Source organism: Ranitomeya imitator, chromosome 5 (genome assembly GCF_032444005.1).
Source record: "Ranitomeya imitator isolate aRanImi1 chromosome 5, aRanImi1.pri, whole genome shotgun sequence".
NCBI lineage: Eukaryota > Metazoa > Chordata > Amphibia > Anura > Dendrobatidae > Ranitomeya > Ranitomeya imitator.
In genome coordinates, this window is record NC_091286.1 from 393,324,455 (window position 1) to 393,349,487 (window position 25,033).

At 38.4% G+C, this 25,033-nt stretch overlaps 1 protein-coding gene across 1 annotated transcript in view; it reads left to right on the top strand.

Moving 5' to 3' along the window:
* The window catches only part of CSMD1 (CUB and Sushi multiple domains 1), a 3,308,788-nt gene that overhangs the window by 1,630,722 nt on the left and 1,653,033 nt on the right, over window positions 1-25,033 (top strand). Inside the window, exon 5 of the mRNA XM_069726899.1 lies at window positions 4,297-4,504. Within this exon, the coding sequence (XP_069583000.1) occupies window positions 4,297-4,504 (208 nt within the window). The remainder of the gene's footprint in view (window positions 1-4,296; window positions 4,505-25,033) is intronic.

Genomic DNA, 25,033 nt, shown 5'->3' on the forward strand with positions numbered 1-25,033 from the left:
CTTGTAGCCAGCAATGTTCAGCAGCGAGCAGGTCTTTCTGGGACTAAGTCCCGCTTTTCCCTTACTGATCATGCCAACCGGACGCCCTCCCATTGGAGGTCGGGGGTCACATGCTCAGGTCCTGTTGCGGCTCCTATTGGTCCATCTGTAAGGTCTTGTAGCACTGCCGCTATAAAAGGTTCGCATGGCCGCTCGTCCATGCACTAGTGTGCTCTTGAAATCGTGTGTGTGTTGATGAGTGAAAGTCGTTCATTAATCATCCCCTCCCTTGTGTATAAGGTGGATGTCTGCTATCGAGCTCCCAGCTGAGCTATCAGCATAAACACAAGAAACAGGGTCTAATTGCTGTGACAGCCAGTGCAGCGCCGAGCGCTATTAGAGCGCTTTCCTATCCCAAATCTGGGTGGTTAGTGGCGTCCGCCAGTGCAACACTGCATGCACTCTTGTGCATTTAATTTATTTTTGCAGTTACTCTGATACTCCGGTTGCGGTGTCGAGCACAGGAGGTCTAGACGAACTCCAATCCTGTGTCTTGGTATTGAGTTCTGAGACTCCTTGCTTGTGCCCTTGGTGCGGTACCATGGCCCTGTGATGTAACAGGGTTCGCTTCCTTCACACAGGGTGAAGTTAACCCGTGTGTATATCCACATTGTACTGCCATATAGTCCTTCATTACTTAGCAGCAAGTTCCATCTCTGCACGGTGGACCCCGGGCTGCGAACTCACCTTTCTCTATCTTTCTAATTATTTGGTGAGTTCCGCTAGCCCTAACACTCATATATTATATAGAGTAATTAGAAACAGAGTGATCTATTTGAAGGGTTTATTTCTGTTAATGTTGATGATTATGGCTTACAACCAATGAAAAGCCAAAAGTCTTTATCTCAGTAAATTAGAATAATTAAAAAAAAACACCTGCAAAGGCTTCCTAAGCATTTTAAAAGGTCCTTTAGTCTGTTTCAGTAGGCTCCACAATCATGAGAAAGACTGCTGACTTGACATGTGCAGAAGGCAGTCAATGACACACTCCACAAGGAGGGTAAGCCACAAAGGTCATTGCTAAATTAACAAACCTTCTCTCTTATTAATATAAGCATAGAAACCCCCTGGTAAAATGTTGCATGCAATCCTTACATCACCAAGCATAATGTTCAGCATCAGATGGAGTGCTGTAAAACACATTGCCAGCTCTTGAACATTCCAGCCAGTTGCGTGGAAACCTAACATCACCTGTCATAACGCCAAGCATCAAATGGAGTGTTGTAAATCACGTAGCCAGTGGATTCATTAACAGTAAAACTATTGGCATCATTTTCGGTGGAGGAACAAATCATTCTTCTGTATATGTCAGTCTAATAAATGGGTCTTGATTTCATGAATGACAGAAAAATTTTACCCATCTGAGTGAGTTGGGCTAACTGTAAAGTTTGGTAGCAAAGATATAATATTAAGGAAAGTTATTCAAGGGTTGACTTGAACCCCTTTGTACTAGTGAATGGAAATCTTATTGCTTCAGTATAATAAAACACTCTGGACAATTGCAATTCCAACTTTGTTGGTACAGCTTGATGAAGGGCCCCTTCTGTTCCGGCATTACTATGTTCCCTTGCACAAAGCAAGGTGAGTTTGGTGTGGAAGAACATAACTTTCCTGCATAGAGCCATGGCCTTAAAGGGAACCTGTCACCCCCAAAATCGCTGGTGAGGTAAGCCCACCGACATCAGCGGCTTATCTACAGCATTCTGGAATGCTGTAGATAAGCCCCCGATGTATTCTAAAAGATGAGAAAAAGACGTTAGATTATACTCACCCAGGGGCGTTCCCGCTGTCGGTCTGGGTCCGGCGCCTCCCATCTTCTTATGATGATGTCCTCTTCTGGTCTTCACGCTGTGGCTCCAGCGCAGGCATACTTTGTCTGCCCTGTTGAGGGCAGAGCAAAGTACTGCAGTGCGCAGGCGCCGGGACTCTCTGACCTTTCCCGGCACCTGCGCACTGCAGTACTTTGCTCTTCCCTCAAGAGGGCAGACAAAGTATGCCTGCACTAGAGTCGCAGCGTGAAGACCAGAAGAGGACGTCATCTGATGAAGATGGGAGGCGCCGGACCCAGAGCAACAGCGGGAACGCCTCTGGGTGAGTATAATCTAATGTCTTTTTCTCATCGTTTAGGATACATCCGGGGCTTATCTACAGCATTCCAGAATGCTGTAGATAAGCCCCTGATGCCGGTGGGCTTACCTCACCCACGATTTTAGGGGTGACAGGTTCCCTATAACCCAATCATCCACTCAACATATTTAGGATGAAATGAAAAAGAGATGGCAAGCCAGGTCCCCTTGTCCAAAATCATTTTCTTCACCAAAAAGTGGAAACAATTTTACCTGCAAAGATGAGACCAACTTCATATCTGTGGAATTAAAATGGGATGTCTGCGATAGAAGCTCTTGTCTTTTGTCTTAAAATTCTAGATAGGTATAAAGGAGTTCTTTTTCTTCATAGTCTATAGATTTTTTTCTTCTTTTCATTAATGTTGTTTTAACTTCTCACTTTGCTTCCAGGTATACTTATATTAGTGCTTTTGATCTCACAAAAATGGTAATTTACTCAGTTTAAATACCACATTGCATTATATAAGCATGTGTGACCTTAGGAGCCAATTGAACTATACACATATTACCATTCCATTCATCTCCTTAATTTATACATGTTCAGGGACTTTAGATCATTTTAATTCCCCGCTTCACAGTCCACTGAAGTGGTCTTCAGAGCAGCTGTTAATGATTTCAGGCTCGCCATACTGATATGTCTCTGTTCATTTTCTTTCACCTCTGATGTTTTTTTTTCTTTCTTTCTATACAGTTGACGGCACATATTGCACATATCTTACAGACTTCTATAATTATTTTTCATTAAAGGGGAAAAAGCACAATTATTCTACATGTGCTTAGATATATTTATAAGTCAAAATTGTAAATGTATCACATATTTGTGACTTTTATAAAAAATAAAAATTGCAAATGTCACAATATTAGCAATACATATGGGTACGATTGATTTAATATTTTATTTACAGTATATACAAGATTTAGTAATGAACAGAAAACTTGCAAAACTTCTAAGCTGCCAATTGAGGTATTTGAGTTAGTTACAGCATTAAATTATCATATAAGGCACAAACTGACACTACTAGAATACCCATAAATTGATCCAAACTGCTTTTACTACTTGCAATAAAAAACCTGATAACATTAAATTTAATAGGTCAAGTGGATGTGCTAAATGGAAGAATTCACTTTTTAATATTGCAAAAATGAAAAAAGTAAGGATTATGTTGTGCTTAAACACAATTTAATCAACCCATCAAAAGAATCGCCTGAGTAGGTTTTACATGGTAGATCAGTCGGGTTCACCCTGATGACACCCCAGCAATTGCTAGTCTTGCAGCTGGATCAGCACCATAATGGGTTGTTACAAAAGTAGAAGACATCTTATGCTTTCTTGCAACAAGTCCAGATGTTTATTACTGGTGAAACCAGCATTCAGTCAAATTGACCTGGCATTTATTAATATATACTGTATGTGATAAATATTTTAAGCTAGTAGACTCCTTTACAGGTTTCTTTATAAACAGTTTTATACACCCAAAAGGTTTTGTAAAATCCACACTATTGTACATTTTTTATTCAGATAGATATACAGTGTAGAAAAAGCTTCAGCCAAAGAAATGGATAAATACGAGATATATTTAGTTCTAACATGTAGAAGAATTTTATATTTATATGCATATATTATGCCATGTATAATGATGCTATAAATAATTACTTTTAAAAAAAAATTATAGTGCCCAGGAGGTTAAATCCTCATAAATTAGTACATTGTAGTGGAAGTATCCTAATTTCTTTTAATTGAGTGAAGATCTCAGTATAGTATAAGCCTCTGGCATATCTTTTAAGCCAGTTTGGCCCATTTAGAAAGAAAGCTGAAAAAAAAGCATTTTTATCCTTACATGCAAGCTATTTAGCAAAAAAACACTTTAAGCATGCTGGTGGCTTCTGGTGTATTTCTTATTATTTAATATTATAACACTTTAAGAACAGCCTAGACATATATTGCCTATTTTTTTCAATTTTAATTTATTTCTTAATGAGGATTACCATAAAATGTCTAATTGCCTGTAAGCACTAATTATGACAGTTAAAAACAGTTATAGTAGTCCACTTTATACACCTAATCTCTCGGTGAGAAGAGGTTATTTGCATTGAAAATACCTAACAATCCTTTTTATGCGTTTTTTTTTAGCTGAAGGGTCATGCGGTGGAACGTTAAGAGGAACCAGCGGTATAATTTCAAGCCCTCATTTCCCATCAGAATATGAAAACAATGCTGATTGCACATGGACTATACTTGCCGAACCTGGGGATACAATTGCACTGGTCTTTACAGATTTCCAAATGGAAGAAGGATATGACTTCTTAGAAATCAGTGGAACTGAAGCTCCATCAATATGGCAAGTAGCAAAAACTATTCTCTTTTATCTTAATATGGAAACGTCATCATATTTTAATAATGTATTACAGCTCGTCAAGTATAGCTAGTGTTACATTAAATGGTGATTAAAAAAAATTGTTGATCTATATTGTGAGGCAGTGACCCCTGTTACAGCTAGGGGGTGCTGTATGTGCTCTCCAGAATGTGCATGGAAGCGTAGTGAGGCCATGAGGGCATACTACAGACACAGGTGTGGCTGTAATTAGAATAGTGAAGCAGTGACTGATTAAAAAGCCCTTTAGTACTGGGGGAGGGTGTCAGTGTGTTCTTGGAAGCAGACAGGGCAGTTGTCTGCAGAGCTCTCTCTGTGTGGAGTAACACAGAGGCTAAAGGAACCAGAGAGACTGACACCCTTAGTCTTGGGCTGTCTTATGTGTACCCGGCTGCACTCCAGAGGATAAAGAGTGCAGTGCGCTGAGTGAGTACAGAGACTTGTTACCGGCGTGCAGTCACCTAGGGAAACTGGACAGAGGGAAGTTCGGCCTGTGTATTGACTGCATCATATAGCTATGCATTATTAATGGACTGTATGAAGAAGCTGAATACTATATTGACTGTGTGAAGTAACACAATAAAAGAACGTTTTGTTTGAACTTGCTTGGGTCACTGCCGTTTCACTGTATATGGTCCTACCGCTGCATCACAATATATTTGGATCAAATTGGAGACAATTTGGTTGTAAGTGTAACTTTTATGTCCAATCAGTATCATCACTGTAAAAATGTTCTGGATTAGATTTGATTTTCTGGGATAGATGGTCTAGGACTATTGATTAAAAATGTTTTTATTAGAGATGAAACCTAAAATATAATTTTAGTAGATTATGTAATTAGAAGCTGGATGAGTTTATCCTACTATGTTTCATGGATACTGTATCTGTACAGATGGTCCTTGCTTTTTTTTATTTCATTTGTTGGATTTAACACAGCACCTAAATCTCCATATCAGTATATTAAGATGAGATTACCTATTTTTGTTGGTAGAACAGCTGAATAGAAATACCAGTAGATCAATGGCAGGTGCAGCAGAAAAATAATAATAATAGTTTTACATGACTTCATTGGTCACTTTCTTCATTAGAGCAATAAACCATACAAACTTGGTTTACTCAAGTTTATTTATATATATATATATATATATATATATATATATATATATATATATATATATATTTTAAAAACGGGTTTTCCATTTTAATTCCCATAGTATATTTGAATTTTTTATTCCAAAGTAATTTTTGAAGCAAGCTCTTGCTGATTTTAGCAGCTGTTGATGGTTGTATAACACAGATGGTGCCAGTTCCTATGCCTGCTTCATACAGCAACTATTACATTCTAGGTAAGGAAGAGGTTAAAAGACCATGGTACGTTTGTAGTTAACATTATTGGCACATTTGATTGATTATTATAAAATAGTCCTTATCTTGAAAATAGTTGGATATATACAAGCATAGTTGACTAGTCGGACAAAAGTAGAAATAAAGGCATCCTAATTGGCTGCATAATCTTTGGTACCATTGACAGCTTCCGAATATTTTTTGTACCCATCTCTGAGCTTCTTGCACATGTATGGTGGTATTCCACCCGTCTTCTTTGATTTTATCAAGTTATTGAATATAGGGTTCCTTTTTCCAATTGAAGACTTCAATTCTTTCCAAACATTTTCGGCAGGGTTAAGATCAGTACACATTGAGTTCATGAGTATATGCTGTTTATGTGCAATATTTATAACACTTATTTCAGTATTGTACAGAGCCAAAACTTCCATATGCCTTCAAAACGTATTTGAATTTTTAGATTCCTTATGCATGCAACAAAAACATAAAGGAGGCATGATACAAAACGTTCCTTACTTATGGAACTCTTATTGCCTAGAATCACTTTTTGGGAGAATATACGACATGGCCAAAAACATAGATGTTGTTCTACCCTGGATGCTTGATCAGCAGAGTAAAATGATAGATCACACAGTATTGCTGCCTTTTCTTTCCAGCAATTTAACAAATTAGTGGCTTGCTCAAGTCCAAAGAGATTTATGTCTATACCCTATAAGTGTCACACATTATATTTAAATTAAATAGGTTATCACTTGCTATAAAATAGTGAACTACTTTAATAACCTATAAAATAGTTTAAAGTCCAAACTGAAGACATGTTTATACCTGAGTGAATGAGCACTGTTATCCTGCTCACAACCGATATATCGATCACATCTCAAAAACAACGCTTTTAAAAACAATTGGGTTCTCAAATCAAAATCATTAAATAGAATGCAACTTTATTTTATCACTACAGAAATCAATCATCGCCCTTACTCCTGCAGAGTGAGGGATAGTCAATTTCCTTTAAAATGAAAGAGAAAGAATGACATACAAAGGATATGAGAACCTTTAATCTTTCAGCTTCCAAAGCAATAAAACCAAACAAAACTTGACATTTAGGATTGAAAGATACAATGTAACCACTTTCAGTTCCATACTTTAGAATTATAACGATAAATTGAGATATTGTGAAATTATAGACTTTCCATTCAGATCTAATATTGCGTTCTCTACTGTGTGGTACATAATAGAAAATAATGTGACTTATTAAACAAGAGAAAAAGCTACTTTTCATTTGAGGCTTCGTTGATAGCACTTTACGTCCTTTATTTAACCCCTTTATGACCCCAGCTTTTTTTGGTTTCGCGTTTTCATTTTTCGCTCCACACCTTCCCAGAGCCATAACTTTTTTTTATTTTTCCATCAATATGGCCATGTGAGGGCTTATTTTTTGTAGGACAAGTTGTACTTTTGAATGACATCATTGGTTTTAGCATGTGGTGTATTAGAAAACAGGAAAAATATTCCAAGTGCGGTGAAATTGCAAAAAAAAGTACAATCCCACACTTGTTTTTTGATTGGATTTTTTGCTAGCTTCACGAAATGCTAAAATTGGCCTGCCATTATAATTCTCCAGGTCATTATGAGTTCATAGACAGCAAATATGTGTAGGTTTTTTTTTTGTCTAAGTGGTAAAAAAAAATTCCAAACTTTGCTAAAAAAAATTGCGCAATTTTAATACCCGCAGCGTCTCCATTTTTTTATGTCTGTGAGATCTAGAGTTGGGTGAGGGCCTATTTTTTCCATGCTTAGCTGATGTTTTTGATGATACCATTTTGGTGCAGATATGTTCTTTTGATTGCCCACTATTGCATTTTAATGCAATGTCGTGGCGACCAAAAAACATAATTCTGACATTTCAAATTTTTTTCTCGCTACGCTGTTTATCGATCAGGTTAATCCTTTTTTGCATTAATAGATCTGAGGATTCTGAATGCGGCAATACCAAATATGTGTAGGTTTGATTTTTTTTTACTGTTTTATTTTGAAAGGGGTGAAAACTTTTATTTTTTTTTATTTTTTTCAGATTTTTTAAAACATTTTTTTACTTTTGCCCATGGGAGGCTAGAAGCTGGCACCACTCGATCTGCTCTGCTACATATGAGCGATGCAGAGATCGTTCCTGAGTAATAATAATAATAATATAATAATAATAATTTTTATTTATATAGCGCCAACATATTCCGCAGCGCTTTACAAATTATAGAGGGGACTTGTACAGACAATAGACATTACAGCATAACAGAAATACAGTTCAAAACAGATACCAGGAGGAGTGAGGGCCCTGCTCGCAAGCTTACAGACTATGAGGAAAAGGGGAGACACGAGAGGTGGATGGTAACAATTGCTTTAGTTATTCGGACCGGCCATAGTGTAAGGCTCAGGTGTTCATGTAAAGCTGCATGAACCAGTTAACTGCCTAAGTATGTAGCAGTACAGACACAGAGGGCTATTAACTGCATAAAGTGTATGAGAACATGATGCGAGGAACCTGATTTTTTTTTTTATATAAATAGGCCACACAGGGATCGTTAGGTTAATGCATTGAGGCGGTAGGCCAGTCTGAACAAATGAGTAATAGATTTACTGCATTGCTATGAGCCACAGGGTGGCGCTCACTGCAATCCGACATCAACAAAAATAGAAGTCTTCCATAGACCTCTGCTTGTGATGCCGATGCATCACTGACCAGGGTCATGTGATGACCGGAAGCACTAGTTAAATGCCGCTGTCAACATTTGACAGTGGCATTTATCTAGTTAATAGCGGCGGGTGGATTGCGATTCCACCCGCCGCTATTGCGGGCACATGTCAGCTGTACAAAACAGCTGACATGTCACGGCTTTGTTACGGGCTCAATGCCGGAGCCTGCATCAAAGCAGGGGTTCTGACCTCGGACGTACTATCCCATCCAAGGTCAGAAAGGGGTTAAAGAACCATTTGCATTATAAATGTAAGGTTAGTGAAGGCAATTTTAAATTACTTACAGGTTATCCAATCATTTAACACACGTACTAGAAAATATTTAGTAAAATATGTGTAATATGAAAATAGTAGATAATATTAGATATCAAAATAGTATACATTATTATAAAGTATCTGAATTAATTGAAACTGATAAAATGGTTAAAACAATAACTATATTTTATATTTAAACCAAACTACTGCTCATACGACTTCATTGCCAATAATTGTGATATGGACACATTTGGCAACAGTTTTGTCGGTCATCAGCTAAATAGGGAATGTCCCTCTGACTGAGATTATCTTAGTACATAAAATTAAGAGGTAACAACTAACCAGGCTACAGTAAAACAGCCATTTGGAAAACAAGACTGTCAAAAATTAAATGAGACCACCAAGTTAAAGGGAATTTGTCAACAAGCTTTTGCCAACTGATCTGAGATCAGTATAATGGAGAGATAGAGAGCAAATTTTTTACATTATATGATGCACTTTTCCCCCCCCAAATTTGGAGAGGGAAATGGGAATGCGTCTTATAATGGGGATATACCTTTTCCACCCACATTAGAGCAGGGTCCCAGGGTTGCAGCTGGAGGAGGCAGGAGTGGAGCATTGCTGAAGGATGCAAGCTGGGATGAGGGGGTGTTTGGATGTCCGCACTTACATGATTTACTATGAAGTGGACTCCGGGGAAATGGCTGCTGGGGGCGGCGCATGCGCACATGGAAATCCCGGCACCAAGATCGCAGGAGATGAGATCTCAGCGCTGAGCCATGACCACTGGTAAGGAATAAGATGTATGGATTATAAGAAGCACCACCATTTTATTAAAAAAAGGTTTGTTTTCTGATTTTTCTCCTCAAAATTTGGGGTACATCTTATAATCCGATGCGCCTTATAATCTACAAAATACAGTAATCTTATTCCAGCAATGTGTCCCTTACTGGGCTACTTGCTCTAGTTTTGATAGCTTGATTTATCATCAATAGATTATCACTAAAGGACTAGTAAAGCTGTGGTCATTTAGTACTCCATATTCATGAGGTGTGTATAACCTCAACCCCACAACTAATTGACAGCTTTCTGCCTATGCACAGTATACACAGAAAGCTGTCAATCAGTGTTGCGGTCACTGCTATACAGAGCTCTGCATTCATAGAACTAGTATATCTGCTGCGGATAAAACACTAATTTTATCAAAACTGCAGCAATCAGCACCATAAGCGATACCTTGTTGGAATCAGGATTTCTGCCCCTAAATCATGGTGCGCTAAGAAGGGCTAGCAAACAGATGTAGATAGATTCTCTCTAACACCCAAGTTCATAATGAGCAGGGATTTAAATTATTACAAAGAAAGTTATGCTAACTTTTTTCCACAAGATGTTATACTGTATTAATCTGGCAATGACAGTAGCATGACCGGCGATATGGAAATTGTACTCCAAGCAAATGTACCCAGATAGATAAATCTAAGATATAAAAGGTGCTTACAGAATCCTTATGAATATGAGAGCGGGATCTGCCATGGCTCAGAAGGACGCAGTATTTAAATAACATTCCTGGCCGTTTTGCTTTTACACTTGCTCAAAGCGAAGAATAATGTACACCAGCAATAATGAACAATTGCAAACATAAACATTTATACGTTTTCAAAGATCATTCCCTCTAAAGATTTGGAGACACCTGGATTCTGTAAGAATATCTTATCTATGGAACAAGGTCTTGCAAAGTCTTCTAACAATATCTGAAGGCTTAGCCTTAGTTTAATTTAGCTGTAAAAAAACTATAATTTATTTTTAAATGTGACGTAACTGACATATACAGTCATGGCCAAAAGTGTTGGCACCCTTAAAATTGTTCCACAAAATGAAGTATTTCTCCCAGAAAAATTAATGCAATTACACTTTTTATCCCACGCATGTTAATTTCCTTTGTAGGTATTGGAACAACACAAAAAAAATGATAAAAAAGACAACTTGGACATAATTTCACAGTAGACGCCAAAAATGAGACCAAATATAAAGTTAACGGTGCCAACAATTTTGTCTTGCCCATTTGTCTTGCCCATATTGGGTGTTTTCTAAGAAATTATGCCCAATTTGTATTTTATTCTCAGGTTTTTTTTCTGCTCATTTACACAAAGGAAAAAAAACATTTTTAACAAAGCATATTTCAGTGCAATAATTTTCGAGGAGAAATAATTCACTTTCTGGAACAATTTAAAGGATGCAAATACTTTTGGCCATGACTGTATTAAGTATCATGTAACATATTGGCAAATTATGGATTGCAATGGGAGAAGGTGAAAATAAGAGGCTCCTTAGACACTGCAGAGGGTGAGCAGTGAGATAAGCATTTTTTTACAACCTATGTTTATTATGCTCTGGGGTCTAGAGAGAACACATGGGATAATAAGAAGTAGCCGCATCCCAGCTTCGTAAGCCCAAGTTTTCTGTCTAGGCCTCAAAACATCATAAAAAGCATCTGGCCTAGTTACAGATTCCTAGTCAGCAATCAGACCTTAGACGATGTATGTCACTAGTTCACAGTCATGTAATGACATTTTTGGTACTATTCAATATAGTTGGGCCAAAGATGCCGGATCCACTGAATAAAATGTGGACTTGCAGTAGACAGGGCTGCACGTCTTGACAGGGGAAGGCCAGGAAATCATGAGCATACATTTTTTTCCATTTTCTTTAACCTATGTTTATTAGGCTTCTGGGGGCTGGATAGAGATAAGGGTCTAATAAGGAAGATTTGATTTGCAGCAAATACATTTTGTGAAAATCAAATATTCTAGCCAAATATCAGTGAATCTGCCAAACTGAATTTCATCAGACTCACTAATCAATATAGGAACATTAGTAAATGCCTTTAATTTGCAAATCATACTTGTTATCCCTAGGGAAGTAATCAGACAAAAATCTATTGTAGAATGTTAATAGGATAAGTACCTGAGAATACGCAAAACATTGAAAAAGCACATTGTTATTCCGCCATTATTTTTTGAGTTTTTACTGCATTCTTTGGGGAAAATTACCTTATAACTTGATTTTTCAGGTTAATATGATTATGTTGATAGAAAATTTAAATAGTTTTTTACATTTTCGATTCTTAAAAATTTGAACTTTGTAAAAACAATTTGACCTGTGTTGCCATTTTCTAGGATACAAAACTTATTTTTTAAATTTTTGTATTGATTTTAAGGATCTATTTTTTAAAAAACAAATATTCATTTTTATTGGTACCATTTGGTGGTACATAACACTTTTTTAGCCACTTTTTGTTATTATTTTATAATAATAATAATAATAATAATAATAAAAACTAATACTAATTAATAATGACTGCTATATGTTGATCATCTTTATGCTACATGATCAAAAGGGGTTACAATTTTAGGATAGGTTTCTCTTTTACCATAGAGAATCGACTAAAGCAGTGATATTTTTAAGTGAATGTATAGTAGAATTGATTATGAAATTACTTTTATGAAATTTTGCTATTAATATTGTGTTTATGTTTTGTATTGTGTGTGTTTTGTATTATGTTTATGTATTGTGTTTATGTTTAAATCTTTATGAGATTGTGATACACACTCATTTGTGTACTTTTTTTTGGTGATCAAGTTAAATGTAGTTAGAGGACTCATTTAGTTGTGAGTCATCAACATCATGATGACGCAGAAAACTCTTATTTTTCTCAACTTTTCATTCAGATAAATTACAGTGAAGTTTAGAAGTGTGCCCCAGTAATTCCAACAGAAAAAGAAAGTGAAGAAAAAGTGTGCAGATGAATTGAGCATACTACTGCTTCAAATTAAGCAGATAGATCCAGAGAAATTGAAAAGTTAATACTGACCTTTAGATTTGTTGGAGAAAACATCATTAGAGACATCGGATAGTGCTCTTTGAGTGGGATGTAAAACACAAAAAAACAGATTGTATGGGAAGCACCAGAGAGTTAACAAAGAGATTTTTGACCAGACAAGTAGACAGGGACGTTCAATAAGTGTTAAAGAAAACAGAATGTTACAAGTAGGGGGATATCTAGTAAAGGAGACTGTCAAGAAATAACTTTTTTAGGATTGATTGACACAAGAGACTAGGGAACTAAAGTAGCTCTTCATTGAATAATGACTGCTGCAATGTAAGATTTTATCATTTGCAGTGAGGGAAATCAGACTAATTATGGAATTGATTGTTGCACAACCCACACACACAAATGCATTTCTGTTACTTACAGAGCATACAGTATGTGATGTACAGTACTGCACAATTTTTTTGTGATACATCACAGTCTTGAAGTGCACTTTCAAGCAAAAATTTAATTACCACTGGTCTTCTCTTGGAGACTTCTCAGGAATATAAAACATATTCAGGAAACTAGACACAATAAAGTTTCCCATATATGGAAAAGTGTAAATTACTTTTTGACATTATTTAGCTCTGTCTGGTATTCCTTATTTCTGCTCTATAACCCCTTAACGACCAAAGGTATTTTTGGTTTTGCATTTTCATTTTTTGCTCCCCTTCTTCCTAGAACCATGACCTTTTTATTTTTTGGTCAAAATGGCCATGTGAAGGCTTGTTTTTTTGCGGGACTAATTGTACTTATGAAAGACACCATTGGTTTTACCATGTCGTGTACTGGAAAACGGGAAACAAAATCTGAGTGCAATGAAATTGCAAAAAAAGTGCAATCCCACATTTGATTTTTGTTTGGCTTTTTTTACTAGGTTCACTAAATGCTAAAACTGACCTGCAAATATGATTCTCCAGGTCATTACGAGTTCATAGACACCAAAGATGTTTTTTATCTAAGTGGTGAAAAAAAATGTCGAATTGTGCCATTTTCAGATACCTGTAGCATCTCCATTTTTCATGATCTTGGGTTGGGTGAGGGCTTATTTTTTGCATGTCGAGCTGACATTTTTAATGATACCATTTTGGTGCAGATATGATCTTTTGATCGCCCAAAATTTCATTTAAACCTTTTTGACATCTGACGTACTATCCCGTCCATGTGCCTTGGGCCCATTTGACCATGGATGGCAAAGTACATCATAGCGAACGGCCCACAAACAGGTGGTGTGCAGTCGATTGCAGCCAGGTGTTAGCTGATTCTCACAGCTGACACCTGGCACTAAGTGCCAGGAGCAGGCACTTTAACCCCCGAAATGCTTTAATCGAACACAATTGCAGCATTCCAGAGCTGACACAGGGGCTGACACAGTCCCTCTGCCTTTGGATCGGAGACCCCGCGGTATGACATGAGGTCCCGATCACTGCCATGGAGACCCAATGTTGTCATGTAGACATCCGGGTCTCCAGAGCTGACAAACTTCCTGTCATGCGCAATGCATGTCAGGAAGTCTCTCAGGTTAGTGTACAGAAACTGCTGCGCTTACAGCTTCTATATCATGGAAATCTGCATGCTATAGAAGTGATCAGCTTGCAAAAAATGAGTTTCCCATAGTGGTACACAGTGTAATTGTAGAATGAATACAATTTTTTTTAAATAATTGTAAAAATATTTTAAAAAATAATAAAAAATAAAATAAAAAAATCAATATTTATTTTATCAATAAATAAATATTTGAATAAAAAAATGTAAACAACAAAAGTACACATATTTGGTATCGCCATATCCGTAATAACCCGACCTATAAAACTGTCCCACTAGTCAACCCCTTAGGTGAACACCATAAAAAAGGCAAAAACAATGCTTTATCATCATTCCACTGAACAAAACATGGAATAACACGTGATCAAAAAACGGATATAAATGAACATGGCACCATTGAAAATGTCATCTTTTCCCTCAAAAAACAAGGCCCCATACAGCTCCATCACCGGAAAAATAAAAAAGTTATAGCTCTCAGAATAAAGCGATGTAAAAATATTAATTTTTTACTTAAAATAATTTTTGTTGCATAAAAGCGCCAATACATAAAAAAAATCAATGAGGTATTGCTGTAATCGTACTAACCTGAAGAATAATACTGCTTTATTAGTTTTACCGCACGTGGAATGGTTTAAACGCCCCCAAAAAAGAAATTCATGAATTGCTATTGGTTGTTCATTCTGCCACCCAAAATCGGAATAGAATGCGATCAAAAAATGTCATGTACCCGAAAAGGCTATCAATACAAATGTCAACTTGTCCCTTAAGTGCAGAGTGTTGAATACGGCTCTCATCATTCTCCCCTGCTCTGCCGATCGCCGACAGAGCAAGGGAGATTGATGAGTCATGTTCAGCACCATGTGCCTGGGAACAGCACTTACTGTAACGCTTCTTCCCCGGGGCCGATGCATGTCACATGGATGACATCCATGTGCATTATGAGTATGCACGTATGCTGGATGTTTTGTGGCCCGTGCTGACATTAAAAAACAGACATGTCAGTGCATTTTGCCCGTGGACACATGGTCCGTGGAAACACACTGACATATGCACAAACCCATTCACATGAATAGGCAAATAGCGCTTCGTTCCTCCCGAGTCACTCCACATGGCTGCCCAATGGTATAAAATTATGTGACACACCAATGGTGTCAATATGATCACTGCACCCTTAAATGAATTAATTGAAAGGTGTAACTCATAAAATGGGGTCACGTATGGGGGTTCTACTGTTTGGGCACCTCATAGGCTCTCCCAGTGGGTCATGGCACCGGCAAACTATAACAGTAAAATCTAGCGCTCCTTCCCTTCTGAGCTCTGCCATGTGCCAAAACAGTGGTTTACCCCCACATATGGGGCATCATCATACTCAGGACAAATTGCACAATTACTCCTGGGGTCCAAATTCTTCTGATACCCTTAGGAAAATAAAAAATTGTGTCGAAATTATCATTTTTGTGGAAAAAATAGAATTTTTTATTTTTACGGCCCTATATTATAAACTTCTGTGAAGCATTTGGGTGCTCACCACACATCTAAATAAGTTCTTTGGGGGTGCTAGTTTCCATGATGGGGTCACTTTTGGGGGATTTCCCCTGTTTAGGCACATGAGGGGCTCTCCAAACGTGACATGATGCCTGCAGGCCATTCCATCAAAGTCTGTATCCCAAAATGTAACTACTTCCCTTCTGAGCCCCGACGTGTGCCCATAAAGTAGTTTTCTCCCACTAATAGGGTATCAGCGTACTCAGGATAAATTGAACAACAACTATCGGGGTTCAATTTCTCCTGTTACCCTTGGGAAAATAAAAAATTGGGGACTAAAAGATCATGTTTGTGGAAAAAAAATGATTTTTTATTTTCACGCCCGAGCATTCTAAACTTTAGTGAAACACCTGGGGTTCAAAATTCTCACCATACATGTAAATAAGTTCCATGGGGGTCTAGTTTCCAATATGGGGTCACTTGTGTGAGGTTTCCATTATTTAGACACATCAGGGGCTCTCCAAAAGCGACATGATGTCCGATCTCAATTCCAGCCAATTTTGCGATGAAAAAGTCAAATGGCGCTCTATCCCTTCCGAGCTCTGCCATTCGCCCAAACAGTGGTTCCTCCCCTCACTTGGGGGATCAGCACACTCGGGACAATTTGCACAATAACTTTGGGGTCCAATTTCTCCTGTTACCCTTGGGAAAATAAAAACATTGGATCCGAAGTAATTTTTTATGAAAAAAAGTTCAATGTTCATTTTTTTAAACATACCAAAAATTCCTGTGAAGCACCAGAAGGGTTAATAAACTCCTTGAATGTGGTTTTCAGCACCTTCAGGGGTGCAGTTTTTAGAATGGTGTCACTTTTGAGTATTTTCTAACATATAGACCCCTCAAAGTGACTTTAAATGTGATGTGGTCCCTAAAAAAATTATGTTGTAAAAATGAGAAAAAAAATTGGTTCCAAAATTGTGCTGAGGTGAAGTAGACAAGTGGGAAATGTTACTTGTTCAAAAAATTTTTTGTGACATATGTGTGTGATTTAAGGGTATGAAAATAAAAAGCTGGAAAATTGCAAAATTGTCAACATTTTTCACAAATTTCCATTTTTTTCACAAACGCAAGCCATTTTAAATAAATTTTACCACTATCATGAAGTATAATATGTCATGAGAAAGCATTGTCAGAATCACCAGAATCGATGGAAGTGTTCCAGAGTTATTACCTCATAAAGGGACAATGGTCAGAATTGTAAAAATTGGCCCAGTCATTAACATGCAAACCACCCTTGGGGGTAAAAAGGTTAATGCAATGTCACAGCGACCAAAAAATTGTAATTCTAGCATTTTGACTTTTTTTTCTAGCTATGCTGTTTAGCTATCAAGTTAATCCTTTTTTCTTTTGATAGATCGGGCAGTTCTGAACACGTCAATGCCAAATATGTGTATGTTAGATTTTTTTTTTTGTTTTATTTTGAATGGGACGAAAGGTGGGGTGATTTGAACTTTTTTTTATTTTTTTATATTTTTAAAAATATTTTTCTTTATTTTTGTCATGCTTCAATAGTCTCCAATTGGAGACTATAAACTGCCACAATGCGAATGGCTCTGCTACATAGAGGTGATGTTCAGATTGCCTCTATATAGCAGAATTACTCACTTGCTATGATTGCCGACCACTGGGTGACACTCAAAGCAAGCGAGCACTGATGACCATAGAGGTCTCCAGGAGACCGCTGCTTGTCATGCCAACCCAACCCGCGATCACGTGACAGGGGTGAGCAGATTTCCAGCTCGATGGCCGGAAGCATGAGGTAAATGCTTCTGTCAGCATTTGACAGTGGCATTTAGCGGGCTAATAGCCGTGGGTGAATCGTGATTCCACCTGCGGCTGTTTCGGGCACATGTCAGCTGTGCAAAACAGCTGACATGTACTGGGAAAGATGTGGGCTCACCGCCAGAGCCCACATCAAAGCGAGGGAAACCTACACCTGTGTAAATGTATGCCCGATGTCAGAAAGGGGTTAAAGTGTCAGCCCAAACTGATATGTAAACTAAGCTTTTGGCCTGGTAGGGAATATAAGCCCATGAAAAATCAAAGTTTTAGTGTTCTCCCTGCCTGTGCTCTAAAAATTGAAATTTAAATAAATATGCTTATAAGGGTGCTTAGTGCCCCATTGTCTAGGTCAAGAGGCTCAGTGCACCTTTTGTACCTGTAGTTTTGCATGTCCCCTCCTTTCTCACTAGTCATTGATAGTGCTGGATGTCCAAACTATCTCTGTGGACAGTGATTACTTCCTGCAAAATAGCAGTGTTCACAACCAGTAAGGGAGGCAGAGGCATGCAAAACCAGAAATGGAACAGTACATTAAACAGTTTGGACATGTGAGGGGTGTATTGAGCAGCATAATTAACATATTTGAATGAACTTTCTGCAGAACCTAATCAGTGATTCAACACTAGGGGCCAAATTCATTATTGCATTTCCAGCAGTTTGTCAAGTTTTGGTGTTTTGCAGAAATAAAAATGTAAGTAATATCAGCCCACCGATATGGAAAAATACTGTAGGTTAGGATGCGGTGCAAGGAGATGTTACACTGATTCCTGTGCAATGAATAACATGAGGAGAGGAGGACAAAACTAGCAACTACAAAAGGAAAACATTTTATTAGAACAACACATTTGCTCAATGCATTAAATCCAGGGAAGTTCAATTAAAAAGAAATTAAGAAAGTCAAGAAAAAGATGTTGAGTCTCCACATTATAAGCTATACAGTCTGGAGAAATAAGGAATTTGTAGCAGATGCCCTGGTAAGGAGGAGTGGAGGAAACATCCCTATGACATCTATACTGTAAACACAAGTCGCACACGAATGAAGATAAACAAATGCATACACATTAACTGTCAATTAGTATACTAATAATGAGTTAAATTGTGAAAGATCAATGAATTATTAAAATATATATATATATATATATACATAAGCGCAGGCAACTATTACTAGTAAACATCTCATGGATGTAAATAATTATGAAAGATATAAAAGTCCAATTAAAAAAGGTATACAATAATTAACAAAACTGCGAAATTGGAAAAAAATGGAATAACACAAAATAACTGTGCTATGATATGGACATAAGAACGAAGCATACAGCATGTTCCACTAAAAAGTTGCATAATCAATTAAAGGCAGAAAATATATCCTTTTTACTTTGTGTATAATTCATTTAACATCTGTGACATGTTGATGAATCTGGTACCAAAAACAACAGCAAATGCAGGGCAGGACAAAAGAGAAAAGTGATATGCAAATGATGAATCAGGCCCCAAACTTACAGGGCTATATCAGATACAGTTCTACAATGGGGGAAATAAGTGTTTGGTCCCTTGCTGATTTTGTAAGTTTTGCCACTGACAAAGACATGAACAGTAAATAATTTAAAGGGTAGGTTAATTTTAACATTGAGAGTTAGAATATCAAAAATAAAATCCAGAAAATCACATTGTTTAAATTATATAAATATATTTGCATTTTGCAGTGAGAAATAAGTATTTGGTCCCCTACCAACGATTAAGAGTTCTGGCTCCTACAGACCAGGTAGATGCTCCTAATCCACTCGTTATTTGCACTAAAGACAGCTGTCTTACATAGTCATATTTATAAAAAGACTCCTGTCCATAGGTTCAAATAACCAGTCAGACTCTACCCTCTACAACATGGGCAAGTCCAAAGAGCTTAATGAGGATGTCAGAGACAAGCTCATAGACCTACAGAAAGCTGGAATGGGCTTCAAAATCATAAGTAAGAAGCTGGTTGAGAACGAGACAACTGTTGGTGCAATAGTAAGAAAATGGAAGAACTACAAAATGACGCAATCAGCATCGATCTATGGCACCATGCAAAATCTCATCTTGTGCGGTATCCTTGATCATGAGGAAGGTGAGAGCTCTGCCTAAAACTACATTGGTGAACTTGATAATGATTTCAAGGCAGCTGGGACCACAGTCACCAAGAAAACCATTGGTAACACATTACGCCGTAAAGGTTTAAAATCCTGCAGTGCCCACAATGTCCCCCTGCTCAAGAAGGCACAAGTGCAGACACATCTAAAGATTGCCAATGAACACCTGGATAATTCTGTGAGTGATTGGCAGAAGGTGCTGTGGTCAGATGAGACAAAAATTGAGTTCTTTGGAATTAACTCAACTCACCATGTTTGGAGGAAGAGAAATGCTGCCTATGACTCAAAGATCACTGTCCCCACTGTCAAGCATGGAGGTGGAAGCATTATGTTTTGTTGGTGTTTCTCTGCTAAGGGCACAGGACTACTTCACTGCATCAATGGGAGAATGGATGGAGCCATGTACCGTAAAATTCTGAGTGACAACCTCTTTCCCTCTTCCAGCAAGACAATGACCCAAAAACATACCACCAAGGCAACAAAGGAGTGGCTCTAAAAAAGCACATTAAGGTCATGGAGTTACCTAGCCAGACTACAGATCTTATTCCTATAGAAAAGTTATGCTGGGAGATGAAGCTCCGAGTTGAAAAGCAAAAGCCTCAAAATCTTACTGATTTAGAGGATCTGCGAAGAGGATTTGTTAGGATTAGCAAATCACACTAAATAAAAATAACTAATATAGTGTGATCGCAACCCAGGGTCCACTGTGCAGAGATGTTAACCTGCAGCTAAAGTAATGGTGGGACCGTGCAGCGAGTGAACTCAACGTACAGATGGAGTTAAACGTCACTCCGTGAGAACTGTGCACTAATTCCCCTACTCTGATGACTGCTCAGAGAGGTGAACACAGTAGCAAAACAGATGCTCTGCTGTAGATCTATGTCCCTTGCACACAGTAACAAAACAACCTCTGCACAGAGCGGTGCAGCTAACTGCATCTAAGGAGATATGGCACTAGACACGATCCCTGTTAAACTCACATGGAGTCATAGCCCTCTGGCGAGATAGAGGACACTCAGTGATCTCTTAAAGAGCGCATGCACTCAACAACTCCTCTACGGAGTAGCCAGAATTCTAATGGCTTAAACGTTGGCCCTGAATTCACACACACTAGCTCCTTTCCGGATATGCTGGAATTCTAACAGCTTACATCTGACCCTGAGCACATGCATACAGAGATCACACTTGTGCAGAGTCCCATACAGACACATAAGCATAATGACACTAGTTTGTCCGCATGCGCTTCTGAAACCCTTTTATAGGTTTCAGCTCATGTCCAGGACCTTGCTCGTGGGCCACTACGGATCTGCAACATCACCAGAACAGCTGATGACTGACCACCAATGAGAATCCACCACATCACGGGCATTCTCAGTAGTATGAATCTGGACTTAGTCTCCAGAACTTTCTTTCGTCGTTGCTTACCTCTGGTTATCATATGCTTGACTGAAGAGCCAGCAATAGCCAGACAAACAGCACAAGCCTGAGCAACATGCTGGGACAGATGCTTATGCTCAGCAGCAGCCACAGCGGCTGAAGCTGAATGGGAGACTGCAGGTGCGGACAAGGCTTGGGATCCACCCCTTGCAGCTGGAGAATCCTGGCGCCTAACAGGAGTGGACCAAAATTCCTCCTGACATGTGTGCAAACCTAATCATCAACTACAAAAAAAGTCTGACTGCTGTGCTTGCCAACAAGGGATCTGCCACCATGTATTGAGTCTTATTTCCCAGAGGGATCAAACACTTATTTCTCATTGCAAAATGCAAATACATTTATATAATGTGATTTTCTGGATTTCATTTTTGATTTTATATCTCTCTCTTAAGATTAAACTACCCTTAAAATTATAGACAGTACATGTCTTTGTCAGTGGGCAAACTTACAAAATCAGCAAGGGATCAAATACTTATTTCCCCCACTGTATGTGCCTTATTTATACTGTCTCTTGTTAGGTGTCGAGTTCCCGCCTCTGCACAGGGGGAATCTTGAACCATCTCAGCTGCGGTCTCCCATGCTTCTCCAGCCACAGTGGAGTCTGCTCAGCAGAGACATCGGTCCCAGCATCTAGCTCAGGCTGATACTGGATGACTGGTTACTATTGCCATTCCAGGCTCTGTCCTTGTAGCCAGCAATGTTCAGCAGCGAGCAGGTCTTTCTGGGACTAAGCCCTGCTTTTCACATACTGAGCATGCCCAGGGTAAGATCTCTCGTTGGAGATCAAGGGTCACATGCTTAGATACTGCAGCAAATCCCATTGGTCCTCTAGGAAGGTCCTAAATGTGCTCAACTTCTGTGCTAGCCTCCCATTGGTCCTTCTGGGAAGGTCCTGTACTTGCTGCAGCTATAAAAGGATGGCATGACCGCACGGCCATGTGCTAGTGTACATTTGAAAATGTGTGTGTTGATGAGTGCAAGTCGTTCTTTAAACATCCCCTCCCTTGTATATGACTGCTCGCATAAGGTGGATGTCTGCTATCTAGCACCCGGCTGAGCTATCAGCACAATAACACACGAAACAGCATCTAAATTGCTGTAACCACCAGTGTGGTGCCGTGCGCTATTAGAGCACTTTCCTTACCCAAGTCTGGATAGTTAGTGGTGTCCGCCAGAGTGGCACAGTACGCACTCTTGTGAATTTAAGTTATTTTCTCAGTTATTCTGTTACCCCAATTGTGGTGTTGAGCGCAAGAGGTCTACACGAACTCTAATTCTGTGCCCTGGGATAGAGTTCTGTGATTCCTTGCTTACACTCTTTGTGCGGTACCGCGGCCTTGTGACGCTACAGGGCTCGCTTCCTTCACACAGTATGAAGTTAACCCATGTGTGTATCCTCATTGTACCGCCATATAGTCCGTCATTACTCAGCAGCAGGTTCCATCTCTGCACGGTGGACCCGGGCTGCGAACGCACCTTATACCATCTCTCTAATTATTTGGTGCGTTCCGTTAACCCTAACAGTCATTTATATTGATGCATTTCAAATTTCATTTCACCTCCTACCTAGCTTCATTATAAACCAATCTATTGCCTTATATCCAAGAGAAATTGTACAGTTTTGAACATGTCATGCACTCAGTTATTTGTGTTTGTGTATATTTGTCTCAGATGTGCCTTGGGACTACTTTTGGTTGGTGATTTGTGTTTTAATTACAAGAAAAACACTCAACATTTTCATTCAAGTTTCCCTAGAGTCTTTCCTAGCAGTCCTCATCCCGCCATTGCCAAAATACCTTATTTCTTTTTAAAACAAGACAAAAAAATGGAGCTTCAATCCCAGATACTAAAAAGTATCAATTTATTCCATAAAGTCAAATAGTAACATTTATTTAAATACATATGATATATATTAGAACAACAATACAAAAGACGTGTTCAGCAAAGAGATCAGGTAGATAGCGGTGTGTAAGTCATAATTAATAATATATTAAAGTGCTTAGTGCAATCTCATATTGTCACAGGGAAAAGAACAAGATAGTAGGATGGTGAATAGTAAACATAATACTCAGTACCTAGAGCCAAAGTGCCCTGTATATATCAACCATCCCATATCCTATAGTTCCTTACCCATCATGCGGTGTATTGGGGCCCACACAGCGCAGCCCGCAAAGTACGAATGCTTTACGTTTTAGTTGTTTATTCTTATCAATTGACAAAATGCACAGTGAATGAGCATGGTTTGATGCATAACAACACATGATGCCTATGCTGACTAGACCCATGGTGTGAAGAAGACGATCGGTTCGCAAATGATGCCCAGACTAAACTGTCCAAGCAAGGAATTGCAAAACATGGTTATGGCCTGGAAGACATTTTTTCCTTTGTCCGCCCTTTTTAATCCACTGAAATAACTGACATCTGGTCAACATCTTATTAAATTCACATGAATCAAATCTCCAAATATTTGGATTCTGGCCATTCTGAATGTTTTTGGTTACATTCAAAGTGATTTTGATTTGCCTTAAACAATATGCTTATTTCTACTGAATACCTTAAAAATAGAATACAATATTGAGATTACTTTATGTTTACCACTTAAACATCTTCATAACACAATAACATCATATATCACACTCTTTTCTGCATTCCTAGAATCAGCGATCTGCTTAAAGAGTGAATAAGTTGGATAGGTATTGTGGGACTTATTGTAAACCTTTATAGCAAATACGTTATAACTAGTGTTGAGCGATACCGTCCGATACTTGAAAGTATCGGTATCGGATAGTATCGGCCGATACCCGAAAAGTATCGGATATCGCCGATACCGATATCCGATACCAATACAAGTCAATGGGACTCCAAGTATCAGAAGGTATCCTGATGGTTCCCAGGGTCTGAAGGAGAGGAAACTCTCCTTCAGGCCCTGGGATCCATATTAATGTGTAAAATAAAGAATTAAAATAAAAAATATTGATATATTCACCTCTCCGGCGGCCCCTGGACATCACCGCGGGTAACCGGCAGGCTTCTTTGTTTAAAATGAGCGCGTTTAGGACCTGCGAATGACGTCGCGGCTTCTGATTGGTCGCGTGCCGCTCATGTGACCGCCACGCGACCAATCACAAGCCGCGACGTCATTCGCAGGTCCTAAATTCCTAGAATGAGGAGTTTAGTGCCTGCGAATGACGTCGCGGCTTGTGATTGGTCGCGTGGCGGTCACATGAGCGGCACGTGACCAATCAGAAGCCACGATATCATTCTCAGGTCCTAAACGCGCTCATTTTAAACAAAGAAGCCTGCCGGTTACCAGCGGTGATGTCCAGGGGCCGCTGGAGAGGTGAATATATCAATATTTTTTATTTTAATTCTTTATTTTACACATTAATGTGGATCCGATACCGATATCCGATACCACAAAAGTATCGGATCTCGGTATCGGAATTCCGATACCGCAAGTATCGGCCGATACCCGATACTTGCGGTATCGGAATGCTCAACACTAGTTATAACAAATTAAATAAACATAACTTCTTCTTATTTTCTTAATCATATATGTCATTCTGTATTGGTAATTTATTATCTGTGCATTAAATGTTGATTTCACCTTGACTTTCTTGCTAAACCTCATTAATTCTTCTATAATGTAAAATCTGATGTAATATGTACTCACATTATATTCAGAATTTACATTTATATTAAAGATAATTCCTCAGATGAATTTAGTAATAGAAATTAATTATGTATAATGTTATAAATATAGAATTGCTGCTTTGGTTTAGAATAATGAGTTTGAAACATAAGAAATGCTGTATTTTAATCCTTAAAAGCACATATTAAAAA